The sequence below is a fragment of the Lygodium microphyllum genome, chromosome 9 (genome assembly GCF_053477565.2).
Source record: "Lygodium microphyllum isolate KBCC chromosome 9, Lygodium_microphyllum_v1.1.10, whole genome shotgun sequence".
Taxonomy (NCBI): domain Eukaryota; kingdom Viridiplantae; phylum Streptophyta; class Polypodiopsida; order Schizaeales; family Lygodiaceae; genus Lygodium; species Lygodium microphyllum.
In genome coordinates this window covers 138,616,636-138,638,138 of record NC_141143.1, presented here as the reverse complement: position 1 = coordinate 138,638,138, position 21,503 = coordinate 138,616,636, and the positions used below count along the sequence as shown (strand labels likewise).

General features: G+C 43.5%; 1 protein-coding gene across 4 annotated transcripts in view; it reads right to left on the bottom strand.

Annotated features, from left to right (window-relative positions):
- The window catches only part of LOC148031634 (DNA polymerase delta catalytic subunit-like), a 261,645-nt gene that overhangs the window by 69,085 nt on the left and 171,057 nt on the right, over window positions 1-21,503 (bottom strand). For all 4 annotated transcript variants that reach the window (XM_087685222.1, XM_087685221.1, XM_087685223.1 and 1 more), the window contains one exon: window positions 13,645-13,727. In XM_087685222.1, coding sequence (XP_087541348.1) covers window positions 13,645-13,727 — 83 coding nt within the window. The remainder of the gene's footprint in view (window positions 1-13,644; window positions 13,728-21,503) is intronic.

Sequence of the window (21,503 nt, the reverse complement as noted above, 5' to 3'; positions counted from 1 at the left end):
CCCCCCAAAATATGCACCCCAAGCTAGGCATCAAATAACATAGAATATGATAAACTACTTTTCACATCAATTGGGATCAATTGCATTACTAAAGGCAATGCTTTGGAGCTTCCAAGTGTAGCTATGGGCAACGCTTGCAAACTCCATCGTGCTACATCTAGGACAACCATATCCCAACTACGAAGTCCCCATGTGTAAGATGAAGTAGGACACCCTCCATGGCCTTCACTACCCCATAGACATCGCCAAAAAGTCCACGGAAAGCATCCATGACGTTGTCGCAAGGACATCCAAATTGTTGTGTCACCGAACTCTATGTTTGCAATCGTCCCCCCAATCAGGAAAGCACGAGAGCTCTTGATTCACCACCCAGCCATCGCCAAGGAATATACCGGAAGAAAAAACGTGTCTCCTCTTGCCAGCCGTCAATTTCTAACGAGTTATACTAATTTATAACTCACTTCGTAAGCCCCCTTGAACCCCATATGGGTGCCCAAGGCCCCCGGACGGTCATCTCTCGTGCTGTTTCTCCATAAGTTACATTCATTAATGTAACATTTCCTCCCTCTTAAGAATTGGTTTCATCCTCGAAAACGATACTTGGTAGATCTAACTGTAAATTGGGAAACCTTTTTCTTAAAGTGCTTACTCGCTCCCATGTTGAGCTTTCTTCTGAACAATCTCTCCATTTTAGACATTCTTGATAAATAGTATGCCTTGTTCGTCTATTACAAACATTTTAAATTCTTTCTCGTTCATGTGGAATGGATTGGTCACTGAATAGCTCCTCAATCTTATCATTTAAGACTAGATTATCTATATCACCCGGCTTCTTTCTTAGCTTGCTTACATGGAAAACTGGATGTGTTTTACTACCAACAGTAGTTGGAGCTTGTAAGCTTGTTCTCCCACTCTCTTAAGTATTGTGAAAGGGCCATAATACCTGGGTGAAAGATTTGGATATTGTCCCGTCTTCATGGTTTTAGTTTATCCAAGCACTTTAAGATAGACCAAATCCCCTTCTTCAAAGGAGATGTCTCTTCGGTGAGGATTTGCATAAGCTCTAGCTCGGTCTTAAGCTTTCTTAATATTTTCTTGAGCAAATTTTAACATACTATTCATATCCTCCAAAAAATCTTTTGCTGCCTGAACCTTTTTCTTATGCAATTTTATTGCATGAGGAACTCTGGGCTGCATTCAACTCCATTGAATGCAATTGATTTGGTTGAATCAAAGAAAACAGCCACAACATCATCTCTTCGACGCTTGCTTGCTGGGAGCTATTCGCATGGATATAGGAGATAGTTATTCTAATAATTGTATTTTCGTCAAGGTATTGTGTTCTTTTTGGGGAGATAGTCATTTGTGTATTTTGTTGCAGCCAAAATGTGGAGTTTAATAGAGTGAATAAAGTTAATGTGCGAAAGATGAATGAAGTGGCAAGGCAATAGGGAGGGCATGTTAGTAAATCCACAAGGACATCAACGATCCGAAGAAACACAAAGGCTGCTTCAAGTTCTTTGGGGATTAAACACCTCGAGACCAAGATGAATGAGTTGATGGAATTGCATATGAGTTTATCCACACATGTTGATCATGCACTTGCCATTTACTCTGCAAAGATGCATGAACAAGCTAAAGGTTTATACGGTGTTGTGTGCGAGACAAAGCACACCCAGAGTGTTCTTCAACAAGTCTTGAGTGGTTTGGGTGGTGAAGCGAGGGAACTTTTAGCAATTGTCTCTGAGACAAGCAAGTTAATGAATTTATTGTTGAATTATATGTGGGCATCGTTTTGGGGGCTTGGAGATGACCACGAGCGTGTGATTTGCCAGAGGGGTTGTTGACTACCGTTCTTGCAGTTTCAAATGAATGTTAATAGATTCAATGCCTTGCTATAGCAATTGAGTCGTCAAATGAACTGTATAGGGAGGGACCATAACATGTATACCTCACAAGTTTCCTTCATCAACTTCTGTATTCTAGGGAACACATCAAAGGGTTATCAAATACTTCATGTTCACCTTTAATCACAAAAGTCTTACCATCCCTTTCAAATTCTAGTGTATTATGATGATAACTACGCTTTAAGAATGGTTCCAATCCCCATAGCCACTCCCTCCCTAGAGCGATATCGGCTCTTTCGATATTTATAATTTGGAAATCAAGCTTATCTTTATATCCTTGGATCTCAATTTCCAAATTGGATACCAATGTATCCTATATTTTGTTATCCTGACCTTGCATCATACGAACAATATATTGATGCTCACTCTTTTGTTGGGGAAGTTTCAACTTTTTGACAAGTGAATAACTTATGAAATTGTGGGTGGTAGAGTCATCGATCATGACTCTCACCCTCTTCCCACCTATCGATCCATGCACTCTAAGTAAATCATGCGGCCCAAAGGTAGGTTGCCACATGAAAGCTGACATACAATACCCGTGTTGTACATCCTTGAGCGAGACCTCTAAAGATTTATACCTTTCATGCCCCTCCAAGGTCTGCACTACATGGATTTGTTTCTCTTTTCCCTTGCCCCTATCCTTATCCTTTCCTTTATCTTCCCCCTTCTTTCTTTGAGGGAAATTCCAAGCAACATGGTTAGGGGATAGGCAATTGAAACATAGCCTTTCTTTTTTGACCTTATCAAAGTCATCTTGACTTAGCTTCGGCTGTACATATTGTCTCTTTTCAAAGGGCTGTTTGTTACCCTTAAGAAATGGCATTTTCCTTTTGGATTTATCTACAAATTTTGAGGCCTCAAATTCCTTAGTCTTGGGCTCTATGTTGGTGGGACTAGTGAGTGCACTTGGACGGGCATTATCTTCATTGATTAATGCAAATTTAATTGCCTCTTTTAAGCGTCTTAGGTAAACTCCTTTTCACTTCCTTTTTACACGCCTTATCTAGTCCCCTTATAAATCCTCGTCTTTTGAAATTCATCTATTCCTTCCAATTCGAGGATTATCTAATGATTCTCCTCGAGATATGTCAGCAAAGGTCTTCCCTTTTGTCTGACAAAATTCCAATCCTCAAAATTTCTTTCCATTTCATTCTCAGGAAGAAATTCTTTCAGAAAGACCGATTCAAATTGAGCCCAAGTTTCAAGTATTTTATTTGCCTCCTTTAAAGTTCTCCACCATTTATATGCCTTTGGCCCCAAGGTTAAATTGGCCTCCAGCGCTTGAAGATGTGGTGGAGTATTCTTTAATTTGTACAAATCCTCCCATTTTTGGAGGAAGTTAAATATAGTGTATTTGTTTCTATCTTTTTCCTCCCCATGAAACTGAGGGGGTTTCATGTCTTTTAACACTGGGCTATCCCTCAGCTTTTGGTGGGGTTCCCTTGGGTCTCACATAGTCACATCTACATCCTTCGATGAAGATGGAATATCTGAGGCCTCTGCTTTACCTTTAGCCCTTTCAGCCCTTTCTAACAATAAGGCTAATTGGGATTTTATTTCGGTGAGTGTTTGAGTTAGCAATTCCATTTGAACCCCCTATGCTTGCACATGAGCAGTTAAATCATCAAATTGCTTTTGTGTAGCAAAAAATTCTTCCCAGTGTACTTCTTGCATCTCTCGCTGAATATTCAGATCAACCATAGGCTGAATTTCTACATTGCTCAATGGAGTAGCTGGCTGAACATTGTGTTCATTTACCGAAGCTCTAGTTGTATCACCAAAAGAAATGGGCAGCAGCCCTTCAAACACATCATTTGCAACCTTATATGTATCAAAACCAGCAAGGGATAATTCTTATTTTTCATCAAAAACCACATCCCTACTAACAAAGACTTTCTTGGAAACAAGATCATACAGTCTATATCCTTTGCTCTCACTATTGTACCCTACAAAAATGCATTTAACAGCCTTGTCCAACTTCTTTCTTAGTACTATGGGAATATGAGCATACACAAGACACCCAAAAGTACGAAAATGGCCAACTAAAGGTTTCTGGCTGTTCCAAGCCTCAAAAGGCATAACATTTTTTAATGCCTTGGTAGGGCACTTGTTCAAAACATGATAAGCAAACATAATTGCTTCCATCCAAAAGCCATGTGGCAGACTCTTAGCTTTCATCTGGCCATCCCCATGAGTGACCGATTCTTCCTTTCTGCAATTCCATTCTACTGTGGAGTATATGCAGTAGTATATTAATGGACAATGCCTTTTCGCTTCAAAAAATTATTCAACAAGGAGTAGATCCAACAAAAATAAGTAAAGTCATTGATGACAATGAAAAAATAATAACATCCACCCAGTGACTTTGTTAGTGTAGGTCCACATACATTTGAATGCACAACTTGTAATTTGGCGGCTGCCTTAAGAGCAACATCACAAGGAAATAAGAATCGATGCATTTTTCCCAAAATGCATCCCTTACAAATATGCTTAAGAGGTCTCTCCAAGAGAGGCAAACCATCTAGCATTTGAGTATGCTACATAAGCATCAAACTGCTATAGTTGACATGCCCCATGCAAGCAAGCCATAACTTTGCTTGTGACATAGTAGGAGTAAGAGTAGATGCTAAATAGAGCGATTGATCAATCGTATAAGTATCTACCTCATAGAGTCCATGACATAATGTGCCAGTCAAAACCATAGTCAAGAATTCTTTATCCCTGACCATACATTTGTCACCATCAAATATAACGTGCATACCACACTTTGCTAAAGAAGAAATGGACAACAAATTCTTCTTTGTGCTTGGTACAAATAATGCATCCTGCAAACGGAGAGTAGAGCCATCAATGGTTTTCAAGACAATCTCTCCAACACCTTCGACAAGGTAAGATGCATTATTGGCACACTGCAAAGACTTGCAAATAGAAGCTGCAATAACAAAGAAAAATAAATCCCTACAGGATGTAAAGTGCTTAGAAGCACCACTATCAAAGAACCAAGTGCTAGCATCCTCAATAGAGCTAAATGCTCTATTAGCCCGAGAAGAGTCATAACTACAAGTGTAGAAACAATAGTCACGGTCTACAACAAAAGGCGTGGGCTCTATAACAGTAGAAGGTACATCAGAAATAAACATCCTTGACTCCTCCTTGGCAATGCGCTTCTCACATTCCGTGATGTAATGACCTGGCTTCTTACAATAGTGGCACTTGTCTTTCTTGGCTTGCATGCCTCTGTTTCTTGTTGCTTTGTGATATACTTGAACTTTCAAAACTCTACTGAACATTTTTGGACTAGCTGCCCTTACCCTTCTGCCTCCCCATAAAAGTCTGTTTAGAGGCTATTACATCCACCCCATTGTTTTTTCTTATTTGCTCTTCTTCTAGGAGCAAACTAACCGACAAAAGAAAAGTGGTTGCAGAGAAATTCTCATGGTGAGGTTTAGGGCCATATGAAAGGCCAAATAAGAGGGCGGCAAAGAATTCAAAGTAGTAGAGATCAATTGTGCATCCGAATAATACTTATCTACATTCATTAACTGCTCATGCAAGTCGTGAATTTTGTTAACATGATCTTGCATGGAATTAGCTTAATTCATTTTCACATTCTCAAGCTCTTTCTTCAAGAAAGAGATACGTATCTCATTTTTTCTAGCAAATATCTATTCAAGTGTAAGTCATCCTTGACGTATAAAGAAGCTATAGACCGTATGTGCATGATTATAGACCGCTAAATTGCCAATGCAATCAGTGAGACAATGCTTGAGCATCTCGTGTGTCTCAAGCCTTTTGTGCTCCTGATATCTGGGAAAGTGGCTAAGCTGGAGCGGGCCTTTGACTATGTCCTCCTGTAGGAGGTGTTGCAAGAGCCACAACTACAGAACGGACTTCCTCACTACTAACATAATCCCAAAGATTTTTCACAATCAACACATTCTTCATCATGAAAGACCATAGAGAATAATTATTGCCATCCAATCTATCTTGCTTGGATATATATGTAAATACATCACTATGTCCCTTATTGGCTATAGCAAATGTCATTGTTTCAAAGAGCACAAGAGCAAGAGCTCAAGCTGAAACAACTTGGAAATTTGGAAATTTCCAAAAATTACAGCATGTACCACGCTGTAATTGACAAATCTGTGTCACACTTTGTCAAAACCGTCCAATGTACAAACAATGCTTAGTGGCACAATCAATGCAAAATTCCTAAAATTTTGTTGTCCAAAATGTACAATTTCAGTCTGTTTCAGACTAGTAGTACATGTGCCAATGTTTGCACTAAACCAAAAGTCCCCAAATTTTTTGGCTCGCTTCCTGAGAAATTACTGCCAGAAGTGTATCCAAGACACAAGACTGCCCAAGCAAGAAGCTCCTTTCTGAAATTCAAAATTTCGAATAAAAAATAGATAAATGTCTCTGTTATCTTCTATGTTGACAGCTTGTTGGGGTTAACTACCTCGTGGAGCAGTGATATGCTGGTGGGCTTGGCGGACAGGTGGCAAGGGAACCAAGCCGTGCTTAGGAGGTAGATGAGTTGGAGAAGAGGGCACAGGCAGCTGTGCCATAGGTGAGGCGGATTGGTGGCAGCGGCACAGGAGCTGGAGGAGGCTGTCAGATGAGCCGTAGAGGCTAGGTGCTATAGGCAACTGTGCAAGCAATGTTGCAAGCGGTAGCTGAGGGTGGATCTACAAGTGCAGCAGGTGATGATGAAAAGGTGACTAGAAGCAATGGAGGATCAAAGCTTAGCTGAGAGTACACAGTTGACAGTAAAGAGAGTGAAAGTGAAGACACAGTACAACTCCCAATGCAATTACCAAAAGAGCGTAATGCAAGTACAATGTACAATCCTTAAACCTTAGGGTTGTTAATGTGCATTCACACTCGAAAGATGTAAAACATGATAAGTGCCCAAACTGTGTAACATAAGCACATAAAATAAAATATAATACAACTAGGAGGAAAAACCTCTCATAAGCAGAGTAAAAAGTGCCCCAACGTCTTACTACGGATCAACATCACTCCTTTGTGAGTGTAGGCAAACCCAGCAACTCCATGCATTGGTATTTTGTTCCTATAAATATACATCTATGCATATATATCTCTTTTCCTTTATTAGGTGGTCAACTTGGACCCATCATATTTGTGGCAGCTCATATGGCAATCTCCATACTAGGACCTAACAACATTTAGCATAGATCTCTATATTTTCTTCGTCATTGACACGCACGGGCGGTTTGGATAGCTTTCAATTTTTTAGGTTGGATCTAAATATTCCTTATTCTCCCCAACATTTTTCCCGAAATAAAAAAGGAAATAAAAACGAGAGAAAAAGTTCAAAACTATTTCATCACATTTGCAAGTCCCAATAGTCCACTAGGCAGTGGAGAAGCACCCTTTGTCCGATGCATTGGCCTCTCTAGGGTCACCCTTTGGGCTCCCAAAGTAAGCTAACTATTGTCTTGGTAGTCTTGGTAGGCCACTAGGCAGCCAACATACTCCCTTTGTCCAATGCCCTTGTTGCTTTGGGGTGGGACGCCTATGGTTGTTACGGGCTGAGCTATGCTTTGAAGTCCCTGTTGGATTCCAATTTTTACTCTAAGAGGAGTGTTGAGATACAAACCACATCACATACTTAAAATATTAAATTAGCCCTTTTTACAACCACCCCAAAACATAAAATTACCAAACTTTCCAAAAGAATTACAAAAGTCTCTATGTCCCATAAGCCAAAACCCCAAATTTGGGAGGATCACAACTATAAATAGAAGGTTTTCCACCACTCAGCTAGAACCTTGGCTTATAGATTATTGGTGCCTATCCACTGCTCTCTACACCACTCTCCAAGCAAATACCTCAGTTCTGTTTAGAGATTAGTTATAACCTGGACTAGCATTCTCAGGCTACAGATGGTGTAGCCAGTTCACTCTGGTGGAGTTGTGTATTTTCTTGTCAGTTATTAGGCATTTCCAATGGTCACTAGAAGCACTCGCCATTTATTGAGCAGGTCCAATAAGCAAGTGGAAGTGCCACATGGCAGCCATGATGATTATCGCTAATTGTTTTATTGTTTATTGAAACTCTCTGCAGTTCTTTAATCACGTCGGCCAGTTTACTTTTCACTTGCATTATTTTATAGCTTCTTTTCCTCCTATTTAGTCCCGAATGGAAGCCTGCCTTCATCACTTGTCTTTTTAGGTGGTGGGGAGAGAGTGGCTCGAGGAGATACTTCAATAGCCAGTTGTATATCTGCCTTCTTCATTTCAGCATTCATTGACTACAAATTTCTGCATTCTTCTCTCTTTTATCTCCCCTCTCTTCTGTCATGTTCATTTTGTCTTTCAATCCTATCCATACACTTCTGCATTTGCCGCAGTCTAACATGGTATCAGAGTAGTGTAGAAGGGCTGATTGATTGTGCATGGGAGGACCTGATTGGGAGGATTCTTCGAGACAAAAGTTTGTGTTTTCAGCTGATAGAGGCTGAGGTGAATAGGTAAACTGCAGAGAAGGAGCGAAGATGCTGTTTTTTTGCAGGTTTTTGCTGTCGGTGAAAGAGAAAAGGTTGTATTTTCAGTGGCAGGTGAAACTCTTTGAGGACAAGCGGAGGAAGCCCTAGGAGGCATTGACACCGTGTGTGTAGTCGGAGGGGCTGCCCTTGTTTTTGTGTAAGTCAGTCTAGTTACAATGTCAACTGAAATTGACGCAAAGTTTCAAGCTATTATGGACCGTAAGGTCCCCGTGTTGTTGGCTCTTCCTTTGGATCAAAAGCTCGATTAAGAGAATTACTGCATTTAAAGCGTAAGGATGCTTGCCATACTAGAGTCTTATGATTTGGCGGAGCTCATGACTGAGGCTTTAGACCATCCTATAACTCTATGATGTCTCCAAGCTTTTTGCAAATGAGAAAGCCAAGTTAATGAAGGTACATGCATGTTGGGCCAAATTGAATGCATGCGTCCATTCTTTCCTCTTTCTCTCTTACACTCTAGCCATCATTGCTCACATCAGGCACTTGACTATGGCTCAAGAGATATGGGTGGAGCTAGATCAAATGTACAATCGGATAACCATGATGAAGCAACTGTGTTTCAAGGTTCAGATGGGGACTTTGAATCCTAAAAAGTCTTCTATGAAGGAGCATGCCAATAAGCTTTGGTAATTGTAGATGCGAGTCCAAAATGCAAGGAAATTATCTCGAAGGCTATGTCGATAAATCTTTTCTCTCAATCACCACCTCAACTCAACACATACTAGTCCACCTTGATTGCTTCAGGTCACACAGAGAAGTGGCAGGAGTTGGTTCCTATAGTCTTGGACTGAGAGGAACAACTCAAAGGTTAGAACGCCCCCAAGTTGGAGACTTTCACCAGTCAGTCTTCCCAATAGAAGGGAAAGAACACCAACAAGAAGAAGAACGATGAGAAGTCCAAATAGAACAAAGCCAACGAGTCTACTTGCCACATCTATGGCAAGGCATGTCATTGGAAGAAAGATTGCCCCAACAAGGACAACAAGAAGCAGAAGACTACAAAGGATTCTAGAGTGATGGCTGCTCCTCCATCAGCCACCTTCCTCCATTTGGAGGTGATAGAGGCTGTTTCTCCAACAGCCATTGATACAATAATGATGGCCCCACAATCTCATGAGTGGATTACGGACAATGGTGCTTCGCGCCACATGACTCCTTCAGATGGGATTGCCCGTATGTGTCCGATGCATGGGCAAAATCTCATAGGTGACAATTCTTCAGTCCCCATCAAAGGCAAGGGTGATATGGAATTGATTCCAAATGGGCAAGGCGTTGCCCATACATCAAAGCTCCTCTAGGTGCCGGATCTAGGGTATTGTCTCCTTTCAATTAGTAAGATCTGTGCTCTTGGTTTGACAATTGAGTTTGATAAGGACTCCCTTTGAGTTCTTGATGGTGCATCTCAACAAGTTCCTTCTATAGGAAATGAGGAGAATGGAGACTACAAGATGCAATATTCTTTTGCCTTTTCTTCTCTTCTTTTTCATTCACAGACTTCGAGCTTTGGTATGCTTAGTTTGGCCACCTCAACTACGAGGACCTTTTGGAAGCACATGGTCAACTAATGCTCGGTTGTCAGAGATTGGGTTGAGCCACCTGCCATGTGTATTTTGCATTTGTGGCAAACAACATAGAGATGCTATTCCCAACAAGGCTCCACGACGAGCTAAGGAGCCCTTGGAGCTTGTTTCGATAGACTTATATGAAACCATAAGGAGAGAGTTCCTTGATGAATGTTTGTATTTTATGCTAACTATTGATTTTAGAACGATGACATAGGTGTATTTCTTGGCATTGAAGTAGGAAGCATTCTCACATTTTAAGGATAAGTTGATCTTTGAAGAGAACGAGTCTAGTGGAAAACTCAAGTCCTTGTGTTCCGACAAGGGAGGGGAGTTTGTCTCCCAAGAGCTAACTTGTTTTTATGCAGATCATGACATTCATTAGGAGTTTCCCAACACAAATACCCCTTCCGAGAATGGCATATTGGAGCGAAAGAATCATAGTGCGATCGAGATGGCACGGACTATGATGGAGCATTGGCAGACATCTTAGTGTCCTTGGGCCCATAGTTGCCTTTGTACGACGTATGGACAAGTTTGTACCATACGATCGTACTGTATGGAACACTCATCTTGTTGACGAAAACCTGTTATGAAGAACGATTTCGGCGCATTTTTGCAGGGGTGCAAGACAATGCTTGGCAAAAGGGATGGGTGTTGGACTTGGGGTTTATTTGCACTCTCTCTCAAGTCTCACTCTCTCCTCAAGGCTCATCCCCACCCTCTTGTCTCCAAGCATCAACCTCCCATCCCCTCCCTCTTCAAGCATCATCTCCTCTTCCCCCCACTCCCTCCCTCTTCATTGTTCTTCCAAGTTCCCCCCATCCCCTTGCTCTTGAAGCATCATCTCCCCACCCCATTCCTCTTGGACCTTCAAGTCTCAAAAGCTCTCACTCTCTTCTCTTCCTCCCATCCCCTCCCTCTTCAAGCATCATCATGATTGGAGTGATGAGTCTTGAGACTCTTCTCTCCATCTTGCCTCGCCTCGACACCTTGGCATCATGACACACGAGAAGCATGAGGCCTTCGACTTGCATGCCATCCATGTGGAGAAGAACACAAAGAAGTTCAACTCCCACCATTGGACATGCAACTATTGCGGGAAGTGCTACACAAGTGGTGCGACCCGGCTTCTTCAACATCTTTCCAAAAGGGGGGATCCACTAAAGGAGAAGAAGTGATGCATCAGTGACGGCACCCATACACATGTCTACTTGTGAAGAAGCCTCAAATGTAGGCGTATCTTCAATCGATGCAGGTGAGGCCTCCATCATTGGTGGTGCCAACTCCACATCCGCTTCCGGTTCTGGCATTGGCAAAAGGCAAAGATTTGAGGCTCATGCGGCACCAGAGAGGCAACCCTCTCTCTCTCAAGCTCCAAGTCATATGCTTGGATCGGTTGCCTTTTCTAGAGAAAGGCAATGACAAGCGGACATTGAGATTGCACGCATGGTGATCGAGTGCAATCTTGCATTCAATGTCCTAAAGCATGAGCAATGGAGAAAGATGGTGAGAACCATCGCCAATGTGGGCCCATGTGAAGGACGGAGCAATGTTACATACAATGACGTGAGGACGAAGAAGATTGATGGAGAGAAGGAGAGGATTCATAAAGCCCTTGATCCTATTCAAGCCCCATGGACAAAATACGGTTGCTCCATTCTATCAAGTCCCATCTATGTACTTATAATTTGTATGTGGTAGCACATATTGCCTATGAGGCATACACCATAGAGGTTTTTGGCATATTACCCTCAAATAATCATCTTGTATACTCTAATAGAGTCTAGAATTTACACATTTATTCTATCATCTTTAGTCCAAAATACCCAAGATAAATTTTTTCCCTTTCATACTAATATCATACCATACCTTATAAAATCTTAAGGCACCATTTAGTACAGTATTTCATCCTACCGTACTGTATCGTACCTTTCATACCTGACAACCATGCTGATGACAAAGAAGAGAATGTATTGCTCGAAGCAAACTCGACACACCCAAAGCCACTACAAGGATGGCATCTAGTTTATGAGGCTGAGATGCATAAAATGATCACCATTAAGGCCAAAATCTGCACAGTGGTTGGCTGGGCACGGCTCCAACGACAAAGAAGCGAGCATACTTCTTGGCACAAACCCAACACACCCAGAGCCACTACAAGGATGGCATCTAGTTTATGAGGCTGAGATGCATAAAATGATCATCATTAAGGCCAAAATCTGCACAGTGGTTGGCTGGGCACGGCTCCAACGACAAAGAAGAGAGCATACTTCTTGGCACAAACCCAACACGCCCAGAGTCACTACAGGGATGGCATCTAGTTAATGAGGCTGGGATGCATAACACGATCATCATTAAGGCCAAAATCTGCAGAGTGGTTGGCTTGGAGACCTTGCCCCACCAGTAAGTTTTGGAGCCCTTTGGGGCGTGTTCAGAGGTCCTGAAGATCATTTGGATCCTTGCAGGGCTGCATGTTTCAAAATCCATGCTAGATAGTTTTCAATGGTAAGTCATACCTGTGCAGGCTGGCCACTCATGTATGTACATTGTTCACTCTCTTTGTGGACATTGGCAGTAGATCCAGGGAGATTCACATCATCATCATGTGCTCAAATAGTTGCTCTTCACACCTGGGGATACCATGGTATCGGGTGTGGCCACTCCAGGGTGGAGCTATACTCCCCTACCTTACTTTCTCTACCCTATCCACCTTAGACTGCCCAAAGAGGTATTGTTTCTATCTGCTGTAGCTACTGTATGCTCCAGCCACACTGCTGAGGCCAAATTATTTCCACGTCTGACTTTGACAACTACAATTAGAAAAATCATTTACACAAAACATGTATTTAGTACAAATTCAAGGCCCAAATTGCACAAATGATAAACCCAAACCGCATGCTTTATTTGAGTACACACATCTGAAATATCCACCATGCAATCAAATTACATTTGAGTACACAGCCTTGCTCAAAATGTCAATGGCCATTGTATCTGCCATGCATGTTTAATTCCCAAATATGTTGAAAAAAGGGGGCAAAACAGAGGCTCCACTAATCACTTGGTTTTGTTGACCAGGTTGGCTATTTTGAAGATCAATTCTTGCCAATATGTTCTTTTAATTTGTGCCATTTTACACAATACAACTCTGTTCTCAAATGTACGAGTCATGTCTACACAACCTTTTTGTTCGCTGTTCTCAATTGTACAAGTCATGTTTACACAATCTTTCTGTCCACAGCACTACAGGTCATATGTCACAGACTGACTTGCAGACAACCAGGTTTCAAACCCTGTTTTCCCATTTTCAGGACCAGGAACAAACATTTCTGGCACTAATCTCACCAGCACAACTTGCCCATTGCTTGAAACAAAAGCATTACTAAAGTAATTCGTGGATAAACATACCTACAAGAACTTGCAAGTTTCCATTGCATACATGGTATTATCCATTAAAGCATGGTTGTTGAATAAAAGAGCTCTTGATTTCATTCATATTATGTGGATTTGTATCAAGCTAAAATGTAGAATTTGTTGCAAGGACACATATGAACAAATACTTTACCATGGTGCCAATCTTATCTTCATTTTCCATCAACTGATATAAGTCAACCTGAGCTTTGTGATATGTTCTTACCTGAGGCAAGAATCAGCTAAAGGTAATGCTTGCTGTGGTGACGCTCCAGCACCAGTAAAGCCATACAATGCATTTGAACACAACTGCAATACATATTTAGATGAAAATTTATCTCTGCTTGCTCCTCTTTTGGCCTAGTAGCCTAGCTAACACCCATGCAAAACCAACCCATCCACCTAGCATTTGCCAAGTCCATGAAGCTCATTGCTTCTTACTACAATAATAGAGATAAATGGAAAGAAGCCTAAGGTGGGTTAGATTGAAATAGCACACCAGTACCTAAACTCATACCTAGCAAAAATAACATATTGAGAATAGAATAGAGCACACAAGACACCACAGACACCCTCTTAAGTGACAGGAAAGCACCACCTTCAGATGCACACAAACTGAGGGTGCTTCTTGCTACAACCAAGCTCCAGGGATGTTATCTATCTTATGGGGTTCGGTGTGCAATTGGCCAGCTATGCACATCCTCACAACAAGTCCTTGTTAAGACACCCAAATACCTCCAGAGGGGCTGCACATCAGCAGACACCCCACCACAAAGCACTGCCCCATAAAACAGTTGGTATGATGAGTGTTGTAAGGCATGGACAAAGTTGTAGTCTGAGATAGCTACCAGAGATACTACACATATGCAAGTTCAATTGATCTTCCAATGCCTACCGCACATAGTACCCCGAAATGGGAACTATTTCGCCGTTTCTGCACCTTGTAGCAGACGGACAAACCGGCTTTCAGTTTCACTCCAGTCTTCTGTGCAATTGTCTCCTCCTCTTGCTGAAGCACATTACCCCCTACAGCTCTCGACTTCTCCTCCTCCTCCTCCTCCTCCCTTCCTTCTTTTCTTCTTCTTCTTCTTCTTCTTCTTCTTCCCTCCTCCTTCTAGGTTCTTCTCCTTCCTTCTTTTTTTCTAAGTTCTTCTTGTTCTTCCACCCTCCTCCTTTATCCCCCCCAACCTCTTCCTCCTTTTTCTTCAAACTTCTTTTACTTCTTAACTTCCATATGAATTCCTATTTTGCATTACCTTATCATGGTGCCACATCTGTTTTGGAGGCACGTTAATCCAATCAAGGGATACAAGGGTTCTCAAAGTCAGATAAGGAGATAGTGCACGGATCCTCAGAATTCAAACGAGTTATGGCTCATGGACTATAGAGATTAAACTCATGATACCTAAGGAGTCAAGAGTCAGTTTAGCATTGCAGCTGCTATTTACTAGTTGGCAATCACCCATGGCATTACACATGTCACATGCACATGATGATATCATGATTGTTCATTGATGTTGATAGTTATTATTCAATAGTTACTCGTGCTCAATGCTCACTCATTATTCACATCACAGACTTACATACATCTTGATTTTACTTATTATGCATCTTGGTTCCACCCTTCTTGATATCAACCTTTAGATGGTTCATGAGTTATAAATTATAATGTATTTTGTTGTTTAAAGTTTTGAAAATTGTCTTAACTCAAAAGTTTTGTATAAAATTTAAATACATGTTGTTGTAGGATTGACATGTTTACATATGTATGTAACAACATATTTATTTTAGTGTACAATCCGAAACGTTGTTTCCCTGTTTTCAAAATTTGGCCGAAACGAAAAAACTCTAGTTTTTCTTGTTTCCATTTCCCCTGTTTCCAAAACTCCCCTGTAAAGAAAGAAACAAGCATATTGGCTAACCTAGAGCAAGAGGTATACCATCTTTTTTTGGGGTTAGACAGTAAGAGGGCATGGGAGATGTTTACGAAATACAACCAAGTACCCCAATCATAGCCCCAAAGGCATGGTATTGCTATGCAAAGAACCTACGTGATGTAGGAGGCCAGCCTTCTACGTTCGCCCCCCATTGGGGGCCCCGTCCATTTTGCAATTCCTACTTTACTATAGGGATGGTTATGTACACCATTCATAGACTCCAGCATGGGAACTTGGAAGGCACAAGATCAAAATGGTTTGGTTGGGGAACATACATGCATGCAAGATTCTTTCTCCTTTGTGAACAAATCAGTGATGGGTAAGTTGTGTGCTCCAGGAGGGTTTTTCGAAATGATGGAAAGTATCGTCAAGGTGAAGCAAGGGAGCCCACTTTCACCTATTTTCTTTAGTGTTTATGCCGATAAGCTCTTAGATTATGTGGATAGATTAGGGGGACTAGGTGCAGGCTTGGCCAGCATATCAATACCCATATTGTTGTGCGTAGATGATGTTGCAGACTCTTCCAAGGGCTTGCGAAGACACATGGATGCATTGCAAGTGTTGCATGGATAGAGGATTAACAGTGAACCGTTAGAACACCAAGGTGATGGTGTTTATTACCACACAATATTGGATGATCCAAGTAAGGCATCGATTTACTCTTGGAAGGGATATAATTGAGTATGTTGTCATGCTTAGGACCTACATTTTCATTGTGAGATGCAGTGGTTGCTAGGTTGGATAGAGCTTACGAAGCACTTGAAGCATAGCCACATGGAACGGGGAATGAAAAACAGTAATGGAAACGGGAAACACAGTTGGAATGGGGGAGGCCCATTCTAGGAATAGGGAGAACGGGTGCGCGATTGGAATGGGGAGGCCCCATTCTGAGAATGGGGGGAATGGATAGTTAAAAAATAATTATACATCAGACAACTTCAGAAGTATTCAAAGACACTCTAGAGTCTAAAATAATAGTTTAAACATCATATTGATCATTGCATTTGACATGAACGGTGCTCACAGTTGCGTGCAAGATATATTGTATTATTAAGGCCAATTGATGTTGCAAATTTGAAAATTTCAAATAAGACTTGAGCACATATTACAAAGACTAAAGTGCAGTGTACACACAATTTCTAAAAAATAAAACTCTAATGATTAAACTTTAGAATCAAAGAGTCAAGATTCAAGAGTCAAGAGCCATAATTTATAAATACTAAGCAATGAGTACTCAATAAACTATCAAAAAGATACATCACATGTGTCATGATCACACTGGGAACTAGACTCTAGTGTCTATTGACTAGTCTCTAGTACATCAAAAAGATACATCTATCATCAATGATAATACATCATACATATATCTAGGACCTTAAGACTCATCGGCCATATCACCAGTACTCTCCTCTGCTACCTTCTGTGCTGCCTCATTAATCTCTCCTGTATCTAGGGACCTGCCCTGCCCTTTGCTCCTGCTGCTTCATCTCCCACTCAATAAAGGGATCGGCCTTTGCAATCACATTGTTGTAAAACATATGTAGGTTTGCACTGACAAAGACAAGATCACTGGCCTTTTGCACACCAAGGCTGCTCCTTTTCTTGGAGACAATGTGGCTGTAAGAGCTCCATGATTGCTCCAAACAAGAGGAGATAACAACCTAGCTCAGAATGGGAACTACTAGACGCTAAAGACCAGGGCCATCATATCCATAATCCTCCCACCACATAGGACCGCCTCTAGTGAGCCCATCCACCTTTGCATCACCACAACCATGTGAACCATGGAAATTCCTATAGAGCGCAAGCTGATCCTTCACTATGCACCTCATCCCAATATCAAGAACCATGTGCTCCAAGATGCATCTCCAACCATCAGCAACCTCCCTTTCACTCTCCTGCCCATGACCCTAAAACTCTAGGTCCAATCCCAAATTGCCATACATAAGGTGCGGATCTCATCATACTAATCCTCATCTGGCATCAACTCCTCTAGGCACTCAATCATCCTGTCCATAGCCTCATAGACCTCACCAATACATGGCTGCATCATGTCTACGAGGTGCAATAAGTGTATAACCAGCTGAACCATGGCATCAATCCTCTTCACCTCATCCCAAAATCCCACATCCTCAGTTGTATCTATGCATGATATCTCCCTATAGGAGTACAGGCCAAAGGAAAGCTTCTAAACTGATGAATACCTGTCTCAATGCACCACTACACTCCCTCAAATGATCCAATATCAAGAAGTTGTAAGCAAAGTGACTGCCAAAGTACTTGAGGAGAATCTTTTTAGACTTCTTTGAAAATTCAAGGCAAACATACTGATGGTTGAGCACATAGGTCACCATCTCAACAATTTTAGTAACGGTCGGCTCAACCCATGAAAGCTTACCAATATCCTTGAGAAGACTGTTTAAACAATGAGCCATGCAGAAACATACTATAATGTGCGGATAGTAGCTCTCAATTGTGGCACCAACAGCTCTTTTTTCTTTTTTGCAAATAAAGTGTGGCTAATTATATTACTTCAAAAAAACCTAAATACAAAGAAGTGCTCATGCTCAACAAACTAGTTGGAGCTGATGCAGAGTCACAGATATATCACGTATACAAGCCTCTCAAGGTGGTCTAGGGGGGATGGGGGCAAGAAGTATCGCCATATGGGGCTGCCTACCTGCATCATGAAAAATAGGTCCTGGCCGCCCCAAGTGGGCATGAAATGAGAACAGAGCTCCTGACTTGCCCTGCACCTGGTCCCAACGGCTGCGGAGGGAGTGGATGATGGAGGTCCAGAGCTCTACCAGACTCGCCTGTACTGAAAGTCTCTCTCCCGCCAAAAACCTCTTGACACCGCACCTTCCAAATGTGCCATCCAGTAAGACTCCCTACAATCTCCTATACCTCAAAGCAGTTTGCTGTGGGCTCCAATACCTGGCGGACCACTGCGCACAACCCAGCCTCAAAAAAGAATATCATGTCTTGCATCCCACTCTCATACAAAAGGTGACGGCCCTGGCTGACTGCATGCGAGCAAAAATCTAGGGCCTTCATGCCGACCACTGCGCACGACCCATCCTAAAAAAAGAATATCGTGTCTTGCATCCTAGTCTCATACAAAAGGTCACGGCCTTGGATGACTGCCTACGAGCACAAAGCTCCCCATGAGATACATCCAAGGCTAGGTGCTATACGGTGGAGAATGCAACATACTCCCCTCCACACAAGCTGCGCCGTCTCGCACGACCAAAGGCAATGCTTTGGAGTTTCCAGAAGCTGCTATGTGCAGTGTTTACAACCTCCATCCTCTGTATCTTAGCTAACCAACTCCCCACCGCCAGACCTCTGTGTGCCAACAGCCATAGGAAACACAACACCCTCCTCGGCCTCCAACTATCCCATAGGCGGCGCCAGAAAGTCCGCCAGAAGGAATCCGTGATGCTATGTTATGCTCCGCCCGGTACCTGTTGTGTGACGACGCCCAGCCCATGTCCTCCTGCATCAATACGTGTCTGCTAATCCTGGCTGTGTACTCCAATAACCTCAGTGGCTTCTTGGCAACTGCAGTGGCTAGCCATAGCCAATCTCCCGGATCTCACTCCAGTTCATCAAGTGGCTTGCCCTTCCATATCCAGAGGCGCCACTCTCGGAGCTCCTCTGGGAATACATAAGGGTCCAACCGCCATGTCTTCCCCTGCAGGCCGACCACCCGAATCCTCCTCCACGAAAGGGCAACTATCCCCTCATCCTACCGCCCCCTGTTGAGAACCAGACACCCCCCTCCTGCACGGTGAAGAAAGTTCCATGTAGGGCGCTGCCCACTTTACTTGCCACCTACCTATAAGGGGATACCCATTGGTGAAAACCTAGTAGCCCATACCTCAACGAGCTCTACTGGCTCTCGTCTCAGGGGGTCAAGCCACTCCTGAGGTATTGCTGCGTCAATCTCCCTTCTTCTCAACTCAACTCCTCTCTGGCAACCTCATACCCGTTGCAACGCCTCCTAGTCCACCATCCTATACACCTCCCGCCACGTCCTGATGGTACAAGCGGGGCCGGCTTTCCAACCAGCCCACTGGATGTGGGGGAACTCGCCAATCTGTACCCCATCCCGATCTCTGACCTAGGGGTTCTACATCACCGGCTGGTAGTCAATCTCCTCCTGGCAGCCTGGGGGGCTTTGCATTAGGGCCTTACAGAGGGCTTGCCACACACGAAGTATACTGCCTAGGAAGGAGAATTTGGGCCATCGTGAAGATCCATCTCAAGGACAGCCTCCAATCACGCCAAGCCTCGGTCTACACTCCTGTAGGCCCTCCTACAGTAGGACCTTCCACGTTTGCCCTCCTGGTGTGAGACCGTGGACTACTAGCTTGCCCAAAAGAGCCATGCTCTGATAGTCTGGGTTTATGATCCCAAGCCCTCCCTCTGACCGATGCCAGATGATGGTCGTCCACGCCACCTTGGCCCTAGAGTCCCTGGAACTGTCTGACTTGGCCCAGAGAAACTTTCGCACTAGGCGGCGAAGCTGAACTACGCAGGACGAGAAGAAACACCAACACAAGGCAATGTATCAAGCTGTTGCTAGGAGGACCTGGTTGACCACCAATGCTCGGTCCGCTAGGGAAAGGCGAGTAGTACTCCAGTAGGTCAGCTTCCTACGAATAGAGTCGAGGACTGGAAGAAACTGCTGGGCTGGAGTGATGTCGAGTCCCACCTAGAACCCTAGGTAACGGATGGTTTGCCCTTTGCACACCCATCTAAATCCCAAGTGGACGCCCCACTCCATGCTAGAGTCCAGGTCTGTAAGGAAGCCAACTGACTTTTGCTAGTTGATTTTCGCTCCCGCAGCAGTGCAAAACACCTGGAGAGCTAGTCTCACTCTCTCCAACATCAGCTCACCATCCTCTATGTAGAGTGCTGTATCATTTGCATACTCTAAGTCCAACAGCTCTGTCTCCCCTCTCACCAGAAGTCAGAGACCGTATAACCGCTCACACATAACCTGAGGAAGCAAGACATCGCCTCTTCAAAGAGTAGGAACAGATACGGGGCTAGAGGGTAGCCTTGCCAGACCGATCTCTCCAGCCGAAAGTCCTCCCCTTTCCTGCCACCTATAAGAACCCTGCTGGTAGCCGATCTATAAACTGCGGAGACCCCACGGATCCATACCTAGGGGAAGCCCAACCTCACCATGGTGCCCTCTAAGAAGTCCTAGTCCACCATGTCATAGGCTTTCTCAAAATCCAGAAGTAGTACCACCAGTTCCTGACCATTGTGCCACTCTGTCGCCTCAAAGAACATTGTCTAGGATGCTCCTATCCTGGACAAAGCCTGCCTGTGTGTCATGAACAATGTTTGGAAGAACAAGGTGGAGTCGCCTACCAATCATCTTTGCCAATGCCTTATAGGCCATTGACAACAAGGTAATCGGTCTCCACTGGGATAGCTCCAAACGGTCTCCCCCTTTGGGGAGGAGATTGAGACCTACCGATAGACTCCTTGACATCCGTCCTAAGCCGAAAATCGCTTGGAAGGCCAGTAGTAAGGGGTCCTTTACCACCTCCTAGTAGGTAGTGAAGAAGGCCTTAGAGAGGCTCCTCTCCCGTGCATTTCTGCCTGTCGTGTGTGTGGAAAGCATCTTCTAGTTTCTTCTCTCTGAAGGGAGCTAGGAGGGAGCATCCCATCTCCTCTGTGACGAGGGACGGGATGTGATCCCAAACTTGCTATCTACATCCATGTCCTCTGGCTGAGGCTCTCTCTTGCTGGAAAAGACGTCTGTAGTAGTTGATGGCAATCTCTATCACCTGGTCTGGGCTTGAGCAAATCCTCCCATACTAATCCCCAAGGCTGTGTATCTGCTCTCCTAAGGTGCGGGGCTGATGCACCTGGAAAAACTCCCTGCACATCATGTCCCCCTTCCGCACCTAGAAGGCTACTGAGGTGCGGAATGAGAACTCCAAGCGCCTGTCCTCTAGGCCGACGATGGCTGCTCATGCGTGCACCTCCTGTGCGTGGAGGATGGGATCCCTTGGTGCCTCCTATAGTAATCTCTGTGTGGCTGCTAGGTTCTGCTGGAGTGCTCTCTCCTCCTCCTAGCTCTGCTGCCTAGCCTGTAGGGCTACCTCTTGGCAGATACTACTCG